We start from the raw sequence: 15,177 nt of genomic DNA, 5'->3' as shown, positions 1-15,177 counted from the left end.
AGGGGCGAGGGGGCCCTCTGGGGCCTCGTGGATGAGGGTGCTGGTCCCATTTTGGAGTCCCCTCCTGAAGGCCCCATGTCCCAACACCACCATCTGGGGGGTTAGGATTTCAACATGTGAATCTTGGGGAGACACAGACCTTCACCCGGTAGCACCCACCCGCATTATGGAGGGCAGTCTCCTTTACTCCAAGCCCACCAATTTAAATGTCAATTTCATCCAAAAAACACCTTCACAGAAGCATCCGGAATAACGTTTGAACAAGTATCTGGGCCCCGTGGCCCAGCCAAGTCGAAACATAAAATTAACCATTACAACTTCTATTCTCCTTCCAGGTATTTTTTTTTTTTTTATCTTGAGAAGGCCCAATTTTAACCCCACTTTTCTTCTGCAAAGCGTGGGCCCCGAGGCTCCCCTCACCCCAGTTGCGACGCCCAGGATAAGCTGGGTCTGTTTCATTAAGTCTACCTCACTTTGGGGGAGTTTCTGGCTAATCTGGAAAGGTCCCTTTGGGATTCATTACATGTGATTTGAAGCCAGCTTGAGTCGATGCCCTGTGACACGTCTGTCCTCACCGGGGCCCGTGGCGAGCAGGAATCCCACTTCCTACGGGCAATTGCGTCTGGTTTAAGGAGCACCCGTGGGCTGCAGGCCTCGAACGGGGATCGGACCTTGGCCTCTGTGCTGTCCACTCAGCTCTTTCTCCCTTTGTTTACCAACCGTCCTAGTCTACGCTTTGCAAGGGTTTGGGATGTTTGGTGCGGCTATAATCGGGGGGAGCGGGGTTCACTCTCAGCCGGCGGCAGTCACGCACCCACAGGGGCCACATGTGCACAGGGGACACGGGCCACACCCACCGTGACAACCTGTCCTGCCTATCTTCCTCACACACACTCCCACGTCCTACGGGATAAAAGAAAGGCTATCCTTGCACATAAAAACACCAGAATATGACCAGTAACAACCACAATGAATATATTTGTAACGTCTCAACCGGCACACACAAACGTTTTCAGCAACAAATATGCTTCATAACGTCAGGGTCTTGTCCAAGGTTAGAGGCTGAGAATGTCGCCCCCATGAGAAAGGGCGGGGCCGGGCCGGGCCCTGCATCACCGCACCGAGCAGGAGGTGTCTCTGTCTGAGGCCACCTTGGGAAATCCAAAGTCAGCCAAATAAAATAATAGTTTGAAGAGAGAAAAAAAAGAAACAATGCAAGGAAAGTTGCCCGGTTCTAGGAAGACTTTTTTTTTTTTTCATGGTAAAATGAATCATTTATAAAGAGGAAGTGAGCCCTGTTGAAAAACACTTAAAATATTCTCTCAGGGGGAGAAAACAATTCTTCACCAGCTTGGCTGGCCCCTGGGCGGGGGGCTTCATTCTCCGCCTGTCCTGAGCCAGCGAGGACAATGCCTCTTGGGAAACCAGGGCGGAATGCTTGCTGCAAAGGAGAGAAGGAGGCTCATTACCAACCCGGGCCCCGCACAGGCTCCCCAGGGGTGGGGGTGGTGGCGCCGTGAGTGGGCGCACGGGCTCCCACCGGATTATCCAGAGGCCTCGGAAATAGACATCCTTGGAAGCCCCCACCCATCTTCCGTAAGCTTTCCAGCCAGCGTAGAATGACAAGCAGTCCTTGGACAGCAGGGGACCAGATGGCGCCTCTGGGGAGCAGCCGGAGCCCCGGGCCCAGCTCGGCAGTCCACTTTCAGTGTGAAGAGCCACCATGGAGAAAACCCGTGCACAAGAAGGGGCGGGACTGCGCGGCCAAGGTTGGCCGGACTGCGCCGTGTATCACTCCCCAGGACTTCCTATACCCGAGACCCAGGACGGTACCACGCATGTCCCCTGAGGGTGCCGTGGCCCCCAGTGCTGGGGGCCCTGTGTGTGGGGCAGGTGCATGGGGAGATCACGTGCACCCTGGCCTGCGATTTGATGTCGCCCGTAGGACTCAAGTCTTCACGGACTTGGTGCCCAGCACCCACACTAGGGTCGGGGGACATCACTGGGTTTACGTTGGGGATGAAGGCCACAGGTGAGGCGGCAGAAACACACGGCGCCCATCCCAGCACCCTCCCCAAATGCCTCCCCGGGGACAGGCCTACTGCCCGAGGGATGACCGTGGCCGTGGCCGTGGCCATCCACAGGCAGCTGCCAACCGTCTCAGCTCAATGCTTCCACTCTCAGCGAGCGTGAGGCTCTGTCCTCGCTACTGAGACATGAGCCTGGAGGCAAAGGCCCACGTGAAGACGCTGCTTCCAGCTTTATTCTGGGAACCAGGCGCCTGCACCGGCAGAACTCCGGGGGGGGGGGGGGCGGGGAAGAGGGAGGAGGGCAGGGAGAGGGGGCGGCCTGACGCTCAACGCTTCGGAAGACATGGGGAAAGCTGCTTCGCTCCGCTCCACCGAACACGGAGCCTGGGTGTGGGCCTGGCACACGCCAAGCCTTGGCACTTCCTGCCACGAGCACACGCCACACTGCAATGTGGGGAATGCTGGACATGGTGGGGGGGGGCATAGAAGTTTCCAGAAACTCTCTGTCAGAAGCAGAAGGCGTGGCTTAGCTCAGATGCCGTCAACACTGGCTCACCACAGGGCAGGTGCCGCACGGTGTGGGCTGTGGGGGAGGGAGGCGGCCGTGTCCTCAGGGGCTCTGGGGCACATTGTGTGGATGAGGACGGATGAGCGAGGGCGGGTGTCCGAGGAGCAGAAAGCTATCCAGGGGAGGGGGCAGGGGGCGTGGGGGGGGGGGCTGGATGCTCACGAGAATGAATGGTCCCAGGAATGTTCTGGCAACAGAGAAGGGCCCAAGGCCTGGTGTGTTTGAGTGGTTCGTACAGGCCAGAAATGCACTGTGAGTGAGCTTGTGTGAGTGTGACAGTGTGTGTGAGGCTGTGTGTGTGAATGAGTGTGAGCAGGTGGGTGGGAGTGGGTGTGCACGTGTGCAGGGCAGGGCAGGGCAGAGCTCCAGAACGCTGGGTGGTTTCCAGGGCCAGGTGACGGGTGTCCGGGAGTTGACTTTCTTCTCAGGACCCAGGGAGGCCCTGCAAAGTCCTGAGGGGACAGCCTCAGGCAGCCTTGATGCAAGAGGCTGGGGAAAGGTCCCCAAAGTGGGAGCGGGCATTCCTGACCTGGATCAAGCCCAGAATCTGGCGGAAAAGAGGCACACCGGACACAGCCCCTGACCGGGGCACGGAGGCTGCCCGGGCATGGCTCCGTCTAGAAAACTCCGCGTTCCCAGACTTCGCTGATGCTGGGCCGGCGTCCCCACCCCCACTGCAAGCGCCCCGAGGCCCTGGGGCGCGCCGGGAGCACCTTCTCACGGCCGGGATGTTGCTCCACACGTGCACCGCGTTCACGTTCTGGATGGTTCTGCCACAGATGTCCTGGATGGTCACGGGGTCGGCCTGGGGGAGGGAGACTTGGGCTGCGGCTCGGCGTGACCCGGGCAACGACCTCTGCCCCTCACGGTGCCCACAGGCCTCGGCCACCTTTCTAGACAGACTGTGGCTGTCAGTCACCGTTGCTGACGTCTCGCATCTGATTTCCTAGAAATCCTCTGCGGGAAAGAGGCTGAGACATCGCTGGGAAACCTTTACCAGCAGACCTCCAGTCCCAGAGGTCACGTGGGCAGGGCTTCCCCACGGGCTCCAGCTCGGAGGTGAACTTCCCTGAAGGATAAAGGGGTCCTTTATCTTTGAGCCAACAGCCTTTCTGCCTCAGGAAGATAAGAGGCTTTGCTGGCAACGAAGGGTTTTCTAAAGTGCCGGTGTTTCAGGAGCCAAGCGGGCTGCCTGGACCCTAGAGGGCCCTGGAAGGGGAGGGGGCGGGAGGGAGACGGGCCTTCCGCCAGTGGGAGGGGGAGAGGCTAGAGGAGAAACTGAGACAAGAAGCCCCCTGGCCCCTGACGCCCAACGCAAGGTAGGCTGACCCCACCCACATGGACTCAGGGAGCCTACAGAGTCCCATGTGCACCGTTCCCGGGCCCCCCCACCCCGCCCGTGGACACCCCAGCCTCCTCCTGGACCCAGACACCTCGCCGGGAGAGACACACCAGACAGCCCGGCACTCGCCAGAGCCGAAGGAGACCGAATGTCTAGATCTTCCCTGCCTTCAGCAGGAGCGATGTTCCACAGCGAGACGGGAGCCGTCACAGGAAATGCGGGACGCTCCCTTTCTGGCCATCCTGATCTGGGACCAGTTGTGACCTCCCAAACGTGTGTGCAAAACCATCCAAAGGCAGGATTTTTGATGGGTTCTATGTGTGCGGATCACTGGCGTCCAGGTTTGGAACCTGCACCTTGTGGCTGGACCCGCTATCACTTACTCTCAGATTTTTTTTTTGTTTTTTTTGATAAATGATTCAGGATTCAAACCTGGTCCTGGCAGCTTCTAGGGGGGCATGTTGCTATTTTAAAAATTCCAGACTTCCTAACGAGGAGAATAACCACAGACGCGGAGGGAAGTGGAAGAATCATGGGAACGTTTTGCTCAGCCCTGTAAAAATGACTTTTAAAACCGTAAGTCACAGGGGGCGCCTGGGTGGCTCAGTCGGTTGAGCGTCCGACTTCGGCTCGGGTCACGATCTCACGGTCCATGGGTTCGAGCCCCACGTTGGGCTCTGTACTGACAGCTCGGGGCCTGGAGCCTGTTTTGGATTCTGTCTCCCCCTCTCTCTCTGCCCCTCCCCCCCCAAAATAAATAAACATTAAAAAAATTTTTTTTAATAAAAACAACTATAATTCACAGATTGTACTCTAGGAGAACGTAAGGTGCGGTGACGCACGGGCAGAAACACAGCGAGACTGCATGGGACAGCCTGACCCTGTGGGCCCTGCGTCCCTGCAGGGGTCTAGGGGCTGGGACAGCCCGACCGGGCAGGTGGGCGCAGCAGCGAATACGCCACAACTTGGCCCAGCAGTGTCACTTCTGGAACCGTCCCACGAGTGTCCCCATACACGCCCCGCAGCGTGGGCTTGTCTGTTAGACCTCAAGACTACAGCGACCCCATTCCCACTAGGGAACAGATCAAATACGTTTTTTACGTCCAAAGTAAAACCGCCCAGAACAGGCCCGTCCAGGGTGGTCACTAAGTGACTCAAGCCCGCGGCGGGGCGGGCGTCCGCACACCTGCGTGCAGGGGCAAGCACCGTCCCCGGCGACAGGACTGGTGAGGGGGGCGGGGCGGGCAGCGAGGAGACTTTCCGCCGTGACTCTGTGAGCATCTCAGCATGAGGGAGACTTCCCGAGAGGGGGGCGTCAGGCCCCACCGGGGGCTGTCCCATGGGGGGGCCCTGCGGCCGGGGCCCTGAGCCAGTCAGCCCAGGACGGCTGCTCTCGTGGTCAGGATTCGGGTCGGCGGAGAGAAGACACGAGGCTGTCGGCGCCCCAGAGGGACAGTGCGTGCGATGTGTGTGCGGTGTGCGAGACGTGCGTGTGCTCAAAGGAAGAGCCCCACGCTGGCCTGTCCTGAAGTGCGGGAGCAGCGTGCAGGGCACGCCGACCAAGGCCACCTTGAAGGGTCTGTGCCCCGGGAGCGCGGTGACCCCCGCGAACCGGGTGAAAAGGAGGCTCAGGGGCCGGGCTCCGAGGAAGCCGGCCTGTCCCGGGGAGGCCCCCGGACCGGCCCCCGGACCGCAGCGCGGCACGTACCTCCAGGAAGCGAGTGGCTACGGTCCGGTCCTCTTGGGTCAGCACCAGATTGTCCACGAACATCCAGAAGAAGGGCTGCTGGCGGGCCGGCCGGGGCCTCGCGTACTGCAGGACGCGGTGGAACTGGAGCAGGTACCACACTGGGGGAGGGGCGTCCGGGTGCGTGTGCGCTCTGCCCGTGGGGTCGCGGCAGAGGGGCGCGGCGGTGACTGCCCGGACCCGGCGCCCGCCTCTCCCCGGGGCAGGCCTGTCCCCACCAGAGCAGCTGAGCCTCAAGGGCCCCGGTCGCCGTGGCCTGAGCGCAGACCGCCCCCCCCCCCATTATGAGGGGACAGGGCAGTGAAAACGGCGTGGGGAGCGCACGTGCGCGTCCTCCCGCCAATGACCCCACTCGGAGCACCTGCTACAGGGACGCAGAGCACTGAGGGCGGGGCGTGCAAACGGGTTTGGGGACCAGACGGCCAGGGAACGCGCGCAGACCGCGGTCTCTTACCCGGAGGATGGTCACAGGCGTGGCCGACGGGGGGCGTGGAGCCGTACACGAGGTCGAACGGGCCCCATCCTTCCACCTGCAGGACACGGGCACACAGAAGGCAGGTGGGGATGGCCTGTTCTGGCAGGTGGCTCCCGGGCACCGAGCGGCCCCCACCGCAGCAGGCACCTGTGCGCCCAGGTGAGTGGCTCGCGATGAGGCCGAGCCCCCACAGCGCCCTGGCGGGAGCAGTGACACCCCCCCAGGTCACAGCCGCCACTGGCCTCAGGGACGCACGGAGCCCGGCCTCCGTCACCCGAGGGGAGGCCAGCCCCCCGCAGGGCACTTGGAACGTGAGGCGAGCCCTTCGTGCCAGGCTCTGGCCTCATAGACCCGCCCCCGGGAAGGCTGGCACGCGGACCCCGGGATTCACACGCATTTCCTGTGCTTTGCCGGAAAGCGTATGACGTGCGCCTGACGTGACAGCCGGGAGCGGACAGCGGGGCCACAGCCTTCCCTGACCGGCCACAGTCAGCCGGTCACTGCGGGCGGGGGGAGGAAGCCGCCCCTCCAACCGTGCCTGAGCCAACGAGGATGCTCCGGAACCACAGTGACCCACGTGCCCCTCTCCTGCAGGACCCGAGGGACTCCCGTTAATGACAATCGTAGCCCCCGTCTTTCTACTAAAGGAACATTAACAGAGACCCAGGTGCTGGATCGCTGGTTTTCCGACGGGTCCTGCCCCAGGGCAGACCCCCTTCCCCGGGCCGTCCCCCAGACCGCGTAACCAAAGCCCCCATCCCTCGGTGAGCCCCCGAGCCTGTGCCTCCTCCGGCACCTTCCCGTGTCCCCGAGAGCTACTGGGGGCGTCTGGGCACCGGCCTCCGTCACGGCCTAGTGACCGGAGCAAAGGCGCGAAGGTGCTGTCCAGGCAGGGCAGTCGGGGAGGGGGGCAAGGAGGCGAGCACGGGCGGGCGGTCCCTGACCAGCACCCCCGCAGTCACCCACCCGCTGGCCCCCAGTACGTGCTGCCGCGAAGCAGCTCACGGAGAAGACACCGGAGTCTTGGAGGGAACACGCGGTCTGCCCCCCACTCCGGGCTGGAACAGAAACCCATGGCCAGGAGGAGGTGGGAGCCGGCCACCCCCCGTCTCTAGGAGGGGCTGCAAGGGCACAGCCCGTGTCACAGGCCTCGTGGAAAGAGGTGAGGTCAGGAGGCGTGGTGTGGGGGCGCTCAGAGATGCTGCACGCACCTGAGTCGTGATTACTGTGGTAACAGGTGTCACTCACGGGTGTCACACACAGCTACAATAAACAGGTTTCCAGTGTCACGATCAGAAATAGAGGTCCCACATTGCTGTCATAGGGGGTGTGACACGTTCCTATTGCTAATAGAGGCCGGGTTATCGCTGAGAAAACAGGGGCCCCGTTTTGCTGCGGATGACAGGGGGTGCCCATTGCTGTTGGCAGTGGGCCTCTCTAAGGAAGACGGGGTGTCTGGGAGCCACAGCTGGCATGCAGGGCGGTGCCCTGGTGTCCCCTGCAGCCCTGCTATAGGGGAGGCCTGTGTCACCGTCACGTTCCATACCCTGCCTTGCCCCGTGAGGGCGGACTCTGGTCCCGGGGGCGGGAGAGGAGGCAGGATGGGCGTGCCTGCAGGACAGATTCTCGAAATGGTCAGTCCTCTCAAGGGGTCGGGGTGAGGGCAGCGTGTGGGATCTTGGATGAGGCCCATGGTGATGAAGTTTAAGGTCATGAGGTTCAGGTGTGCCCTGTCCCACGGAGAGACCTGTCCTCGGGGCCTCCGGGCAGGGGAGCCCTCGGTGGGATGAGGCTGTGGGGCTTCTCCAGGCATGGCCAGAGCGGGGCGCTAGTCCCCTGGACCACAGGCTCCCAGGCCCCATGGGGAGCAGAGAGGTGAGGACCTGGCCGGCCCCTGGCAGAACAGAACCCCCACGTCGGCCCCCTCCTTGTGGCCCCTTCCACGGCCAGCACTCCTGGCCCCAGACCCTCTGCCCACGGTTAGTGGCTCTCAGGACGATGGGCTCTAATCCTCTCTCCTGGGCCCAGAGACCGAAGGACCGGGTCCTCCTGTCCCGGGACCACCAGGAGGAGGCTTCCCAGACCCTTGCCATCCGTCGCCAAGGGCTCCTGGCCCAGCTGGATGCCAGTGAGTCACTTTTTAGGCACTTCCTCCAAGGTCACTGTCCGGGACAGCAGGAAACAGCCTTCAAGGGAACCAGAACATTCCAGGCTGTGTTTGGAGAATGCCCCCAAACAGTGACTGTTCAGTTCACGATTTTATCTGAAGGGGCAGGTGGCGTTTCATCCCGTCTGTGTTGGGATCGGGCCCCTGGATGACAACCACAAGAACCAGAGTTCTGGCCCATCGCTCTGGGCCGTGGGCGGCGTGGGGGCCGCGAAAACACCTCTCTCGCCTCCCCCACTGCCTGCGGGCCCCCCACGCACACCCTGGCTCGGGGACCCCGACCCCCGCAGCACCCGTGGGGGTCTTGCACGTGTGCCCTCATCTTGGCATCTGGAGGCACCCCACGGTACTTACGTCCTTCCTCACTACATCGGTGGCGTCCTCTAAGTGTTTCAGTCTTCCTGGGTCAGAACCAGGTTCCAAGAAGCCCAAACTCGTTAGTTCTGCGCGGGGAGAAATAGGGCTCAGAAGGGTGGCGTCGACATTGGCCCCACACAGACCCAAAGGCCAAGGGTTGATTAGACAACATGTCTCTGTCTTAATGAGCAAACTCTGTCTTTTCAAGGACAGGGCACCGGCAGGAAGGATGAAGGTCCCGTTCGCTACCCGCTAAGCAGCCAACTCCGCTGAGTATGGATTTAAGAAAGTCAGGCAATTGGTTGCAAAACCAGGCCTTCGTGGGCTGCTGTGTCGTCTCTGGGTTAGGAAATCCGCCAGGCCGTGGTGTCCACGCTGAGGTCACCCAGCCTGGCTGTGTGACCCGGTGGGCGTGACCTGCAGGCTCCCCGTCACAGCCTCGGAGAGTCCTCGGCCTGGGGGCGGGAAGGCGAGTTCAGAAAGGACCTTACAAATGGGAGTAAGGGACGCATGGTCTGGGTGGGGAGACGCAGGCCGGGGTGGCCTGGGGTCGTGACTCCTGCGCCCCTTCAGCCGGCAGGCTTTGCCCCCCATGTCTCGCGGACACCCCGTCGGCAGCACAGGTGCACGCGGGGCCGCTGTGACCACGGTTCGCGAGGCTCGCGGTGGCACAGTGCAGGAAGTGGGGCACGTCCTGATTCTATCTGGCCAGAGACTAAGGAGTGTTTTCATGGATTCTTAGGTCTGCTGGGCCCGGAAGCATCCACAGGATTTCCAAGGCACCAGCAGGTGGGGGTCCGCGAAGGGCCCCGGGGGTGGGGATGGGCAGGACAAGGCTGGGACGCATCACGTGGCCGGCCTGCACAGGCTGGGACATTTGGGTAGAGGGAGGGGCAGGGAGCCCTGCGGGTGGTCAGGTGCGTGGGGTGGCCACGGGCAGGGCCTGGCCTGGACTGCTGCCCTCTGCACAAAGCCTGGGCCCCGCAGCTCTGCTTGGTGGCATCTCGCATCCATACTTGCTTCCTGCATTTTCTGTCCTGTCGGCAATTCTGAAGGAGTGAGCTCCCGCTGCTCTCTCTGGTGCCCTTCCCTTCCTGCCAGCCGCCTGAACACACCGGGTCCCCCGCGGACCTCCCTGGGGGCAGACCGTCGCGGTCCGGCGTGACCTCACTGCACTCACCGTTCCTGATGTCCCCAAACAGGGACAGCACCCGGACCGGCTCCCTCTTCCACACGGGCACCGTTTTGTAGGTCTCCAGCGTGTTCTCCTATCGAAAGAAAACGCAGTTCTCACCGTGGCCCGGTTGCAGAGCCCATGAGGCCCAGGGAAAATTCTTTCTGCCCCAGCAGAGGCAATTCCCCACCAGGGGAGACACCCCTGAACGCGCCTTCAGGGCAGGCTGGCCCCCCCAGGCCGGGCCATTTCTAACACAGGGAAGGCAGGTGCAAGGGGCTTTTCCTGATCGCAGAGGAAGAAAATTCTATCCCAAGAGGAAGCACTTCCTCTGGATCTCTTGGGGGATCCTGCATATGGACAGCAGGGGGATCGCCCGACTGTCCTTCCTCAGTGTGGGCCCCGAGGCGCCTGGTGGCCCTCACGGCTGCCCGCCGAGGACAAAGGACCCGAAAGCCCATGGGTAAACCCCCCCACCCCTCCCAGGACGCCCACTTGTAAAACAAGCACCCCAGACTCCCCGCCCCCAGGAGCGTGCGCTGGCCGGGCCGGAGTGGGAGACACCGAGCCACGTGGGGAAGGGCCTGTCTGTGGCTGGAGCCCACGGGCTGGGGGGCTGGTGAGTTGGCAGGTGGGCGTGAGGAGGGCAGCTGGTCCAGCACAGGCGCGGCTCTGATGGGCGCCGGGGGGGCGTCCTGGTCCCCTCTGCTGTGACTGTCGGCGGGGGGCTCCTTCCTCCCTCTCTCCCCCCAGCACTGGGGCATTAAGGACACTTGTGAACATGAAAGGAAACTTCCTACAACTGGGGAGCATGGCCCCTCCTGGGACGCACCCCACCCATAGAGCGGAAAAAAAGCACGACCAGGCTGCGTCTCCTTTTCTGAAAAGCACTATAAACACACTTCAGCCACGGGGCCCACGCCGTCCAGCCTCAGGGCCTGTGCCTGGAGGCCAGCAAGTCCCCAGAACTCTGGTGGCCGAGAACCCGGGAAGGGTCGGGGGGGTGGGAGGGCAGTCCTGGCTCCAGGAGAGAGGGGCGCCCATGGAGGTGGGGAGGTGCCCCAGGGTCAGCACACACCCCCTTCAGTGAGAGCCGGCACGGGCACACCCAGGGCCTGGACGGCCCTCTCCCCCGACCTGCTCCCACCAAACAGCAGCCAGAGGCTGAGGGAGAGAGTGAGGCTGAGGGGGAGGGAGAGGCAGAGGCGGGGGCAGGAGGCTGAGAGGCCCAGGGGGATCCCTAGTTCTGCAGACCTATGTGTGGGCCCCATGCGGCACCCGCTTACCCGGGGTGGTCCCTCTCGAGCCTTAGTTTCCCGGAGCTGCCCTAACAGTGAGTATAAACAGTGGCACAAAACCACTACCGCATTTCTACGTGGACACCAGAAGTCCCAGGTCCAGGTGTGGCGGGTCTGGCTCCCCCTGGGGGCTCCCAGGGAGGGTCCTCCTGCCTCCCCCGAGCATCCCCTGTACTGGCCACAGTCCTGGGCTGGACTCCAGCCCCTCTCGCAGTATCGTGTGGCCAGCCTCCCCCCGGATGTCTCCATCCCCCTCCGCTTTCCCTCTGACACCTGTCCTCCTGCCTCACCCCATCCAGGAAGACCTCATCTGCAAAGGCCCTGGTTCCAGCATCAGCCACATTCACGGGTACCAGGTGTTAGGTCTTGGGGGACATACTGCAACCTGCTTTGATGAGCCCATAGGTCCCGCCTGGCTCACGGCTCCTGGCCTCCCACAGGAGGTCCCGCAGCTGTGCTCCGTTCCATGCCCCGAGCCTGTGCCCCGAGCCTGTGCCCTGAGTCTGTGCCCCGAGTCTGAGCTCCACACCTGTGCCCCGAGCCCGTGCCCCACATCTGTGCCTCAACTCCACGCCCATCCTGCCCTCTGACTGGGTGTTTGTCCCCACGTGCCGGACCTGGAGGCAACCCGTGCTGGGTCCGTCTCCTGCCAGGTCCCCCGTCCCCCGCTCGGAAGCAGCAAAACTGCCAGTTCAGAGTCGTTTCCACAAACTAGACCCCGCGGAGCTGGGACCGGAGAGGAAAACGAGAAGAGCGCGTCTGCTTGGAAGCCTGGGCTCCGTCATCGCCGGTGTCAGCGCAGGTGGGCATCCTGAGGAAATTGACGGTCGCCAACCCCCCCCCCCCGCCGCCGCCCCTCACCGACTCGCCGTCGCAGAAGGCCTTCAGCCAGCCCCGCCACTTCTTGCGCCGCCGCAGGAGGCCGCTGCGGGGAAAGGGCAGACACAGGAAGCACACCCAGTTGCTCACGGCCTGGACTCTCCCCGAGGTCCCGGGGCCCACCAGGGTGTCCACGCACTCGAAGCAGTAGCACCTGGAGCCAAACAGAACATCACAGCGACCGAAGGGGCATCCGCTGGCCGCCAGGCAGGGGGACGAGGGGCGGGAGCCGCCCTCAGGCTGACTGGCACCGGGCGGGGGCGAGGGGGAGCCGTCACCCCGAAAGGGGGTCCAGTCCGTCTCAGGGACCTCGAGGGGCAGGAAGGAGCCATCTGCCGTCGGTGAGGTGGGGGGCCGCCCGTCTTCCCCACCCTCCAGAGCCTGCAGGAAGTCGGGGTCAAGGACGCCAGCTGGGGGCGGGGGGGGGGGGACAGATTTGGGAGGAGGGAGATTAAGTACCACGGGTGCTGGAGCTCCACGGGGAACTGCCCCTGCCCGGCCCCTGCCTGTGACCACCAGCCCTCGCTTCCCCGTCCCCGCTGAGGGTGCCGCCCATCCTGGCGGTGACGATAATAAAGAGAAAACTCAGGAACACAAATCTCTCGATGCCCCGCCTCCCGCGTGTGAAGGCTCTACACCGAACAAAATATTTGGGATGGAAACGGGAAGCTCGGGGGGAACTCGTCTTGGGGGGACGTCCTCCACACTCTGGGACGAGGAGCCCGAGGACGGAGATGCCTGGGCGGTGGGTGGTGGCACCTGCCCCGGGGCTGCCCCCAGGCTCACCGGGTACAGTCGGGGTTCTCACAGATGAGCAGCGTGTCCCCGGAGCAGCAGACAGAGCAGTAGGACTGGTACCCGTCATCGTCATACAGGAACAGGCGGCCCAGGAACTTGTCCTTGGCAAGGGGCAGAGCCTGGCCGGTGCCTCCTCGGTTCCCCGGGCTGCCCGCCTCCCAGCCTCCCTGCCTGCCTCTCCGCTGCCCCAGCCTCCCCTCTGCCTCGGCCTCCCCCCTCCCCACCCCCCTGCTGCCCAGCCTCCCAGCCTCCCCACCTCCCCAGGCTCCCTGCCTCCCGGCCTCCCCCCCTGTCCTGCCACCCCAGCCTCCCCAGGCTCCCTGCCTCCCAGCCGCCCCACCACCCCGCTTACCTTGCACGGAGCGCACATCCCTCCCTCAAACAAAGGGTGCTGCGTGTGCACCTGGAAACTTCCACAGCAGATGCAGATGTCTAAGGTGGGCACCCACAGTGCAACACGTGTCACGACACCAGCAAGCAGAGCAACAGGTTTAGGAATAAATGTAACAAGGGGAGAGCAGGCCCCGTACAATGAAAACCACAGAACGCCGTGGACAGAATTGAAAGATCTAAAGAAGTGGGCAGGTACCTTGGGCAACGGGTCAGAAGACACCGCAGTTGGAAGGCCAGGCCTCCCCAGAGGGCCCCCAGACCCCTCTCAAAATCCCCATTTTTTTTTTTTTTTTTTTTTTGGCAAAAATTGACGAACTGATCCTGAACTGCGTGTGGAAACCCAAGGAATCCACAACAGGCAAATCCATAGGGAAAGAAAGTGGTTGAAAAGGGGAGGCAGCAGCAGGGGCGGGGAGGGACTGTTAATGGGAACAGGGTCTCTCTCAAGGGTGTTGAAAAGGCCCTAAAACTGGCTGCACAACTCTAAGTATCTGGGAGACACCAGGGTGGGCTCCCCGCGCCTGAGTCTTTCCAGAGCTGCTCCCCCTCGGCTGGGCAAGGGCTCACCTTCTATGTTCCTCTCGTTGACCTTGACTTCATATGCAATGAGCTCTGAAAAGGAAACAAAAGGGGATCCTTCCCTCTCCTGCTTTTTCTAATGTAAACCTGGCCCAGACGTGATGTCAGAGGAGTGGAGGGGGCTCGTGAATGAGGTGTGACTATTCCAGAAGCCTGGGGCCTCAGACGCCGCCAGGCCTGGGGCTGACCTCCTAAGGGAAGACACCTCACCTCTGCTGGGCCCTGGGGAAGCGGGGGATGACAGCTCTGAAGGCTCGCTGGAGCCCAGCAGGATGATGTCCGTGTGGTGCTCTGCCTCTGGCTCCGGGACTGGGGCCACCACCGTGGAGACCCATGGGCAAACGGGACGCGTACAAACAGAGGGGGAAAACGGCCTGTCGGCTGCTGCCTGGGAGCCCCTGGCCCCAGCTCAGGCCCCGCCCGCCTCCTTTGGTGACACCTTTCCCTCTGGACCCAGGGGACCCAGGACACAGGGCCAGGAGGACCTATGGTGAGCGCCGATCTGGACGGGGGCTCAGTGTGTTCCCCGCGGCGTCCCTCCGTGCCCAGGCCCCCGCCACAGTGTGGGCTAGGTGGGCTTCTCCCCACAAAGGGGAGGACAGGGGGCCTTGGGAGGGGTGGGGCGATGGAGGCCCCCCGTGGGTCCCTTGGACACCCCCATGCTCTCTCCTCCCACGGCGTCCCCCAGACCACAGCTGGTGGTCTCCCCGGAGGCCACCCGGCCTGAGGCTGGGAGGAGCAGAGAGGGCTTACAGGAGCCCGCCTCTGGCGGGTCAGGGTCTGAGACGTCCAGGGTCTCCACGCTCACGGTCCCTTGCGGGGACAGGGCCATGAACGCAGGGAAAGGGGCTCCCCAGAAAGCAGCAGGAGACAGGTGGGGTGGAAGGACTGGGGGCCACAGGTACAGGACCCGCAGAGGAGCACTGTCGGGGGGAGCGGGGGCGCGCAAGGTTGCCACGTGACGTGAAGTGCGGGGGCGGGGAGGCGCGGGGGAGGGGCGAGAAAACCCTCATTGTCGGGGGTGAAGGGTGCGGGCTCATGGGGGGGCAGGGGGCTTGTTCCTGATGGATGGGGGTTGGGGGCCCAGTGGGGGAGGGTGGGGGGAGGGACTCAGGGGCGGGGTTTAGAGGGCTTGGTGCTCCCAGGCCGGGGTGGAGGCAGGGCTCCAGCCGGAGGATGCAGGACAGGCAAAGCTCAGGGCGAGGAAGATCTGTGGAGGCTAGGTAGCCCGTGGGCGGAGTGGCATCCAGAGTAGGGGTGAGGCAAAAGGAGGCAGAGGGCATTTACTGCAGGTGGGACAGGCCCGGGGACACCCGATGGGAGGCCGTGGTCGGAGGGGCTCATCTGGGCCCTTCTGGGGATTGCGCAGG

The 15,177-nt window shown here is 63.1% G+C and overlaps 1 protein-coding gene across 1 annotated transcript; it reads right to left on the bottom strand.

The window, feature by feature from the left end:
• Positions 1–1,234: 1,234 nt before the first annotated feature.
• Positions 1,235–14,639, bottom strand: DNMT3L (DNA methyltransferase 3 like). The gene is made up of 12 exons (XM_042956593.1): positions 14,561–14,639; positions 14,018–14,116; positions 13,796–13,840; positions 13,188–13,267; positions 12,824–12,936; positions 12,020–12,191; positions 9,867–9,954; positions 8,684–8,772; positions 6,142–6,217; positions 5,649–5,788; positions 3,312–3,403; positions 1,235–1,441 (listed from the first exon to the last, which is right to left on the bottom strand). The coding sequence occupies exons 1-12, from the start codon at positions 14,637–14,639 to the stop codon at positions 1,276–1,278; spliced, it is 1,239 nt and encodes a 412-aa protein (XP_042812527.1). The 3' UTR covers positions 1,235–1,275.
• Positions 14,640–15,177: the final 538 nt, after the last annotated feature.

This window comes from Panthera tigris, chromosome C2 (assembly GCF_018350195.1).
Source record: "Panthera tigris isolate Pti1 chromosome C2, P.tigris_Pti1_mat1.1, whole genome shotgun sequence".
Classification (NCBI taxonomy): Eukaryota; Metazoa; Chordata; class Mammalia; order Carnivora; family Felidae; genus Panthera; species Panthera tigris.
This window is presented reverse-complemented; position numbering and strand designations above follow the sequence as displayed.

Excerpts from the sequence above, each read along its gene's own strand:
- DNMT3L (XM_042956593.1), bottom strand. The coding sequence starts at position 14,639 with ATGGCCCTGTCCCCGCAAGGGACCGTGAGCGTGGAGACCCTGGACGTC. Across the intron at positions 8,773-9,866 it reads GTTTGGGGACATCAGGAACG|AACTAACGAGTTTGGGCTTC; the intron begins GTGAGTGCAGTG and ends CTCCCCGCGCAG. Across the intron at positions 1,442-3,311 it reads AACATCCCGGCCGTGAGAAG|CAAGCATTCCGCCCTGGTTT; the intron begins GTGCTCCCGGCG and ends TCTCCTTTGCAG.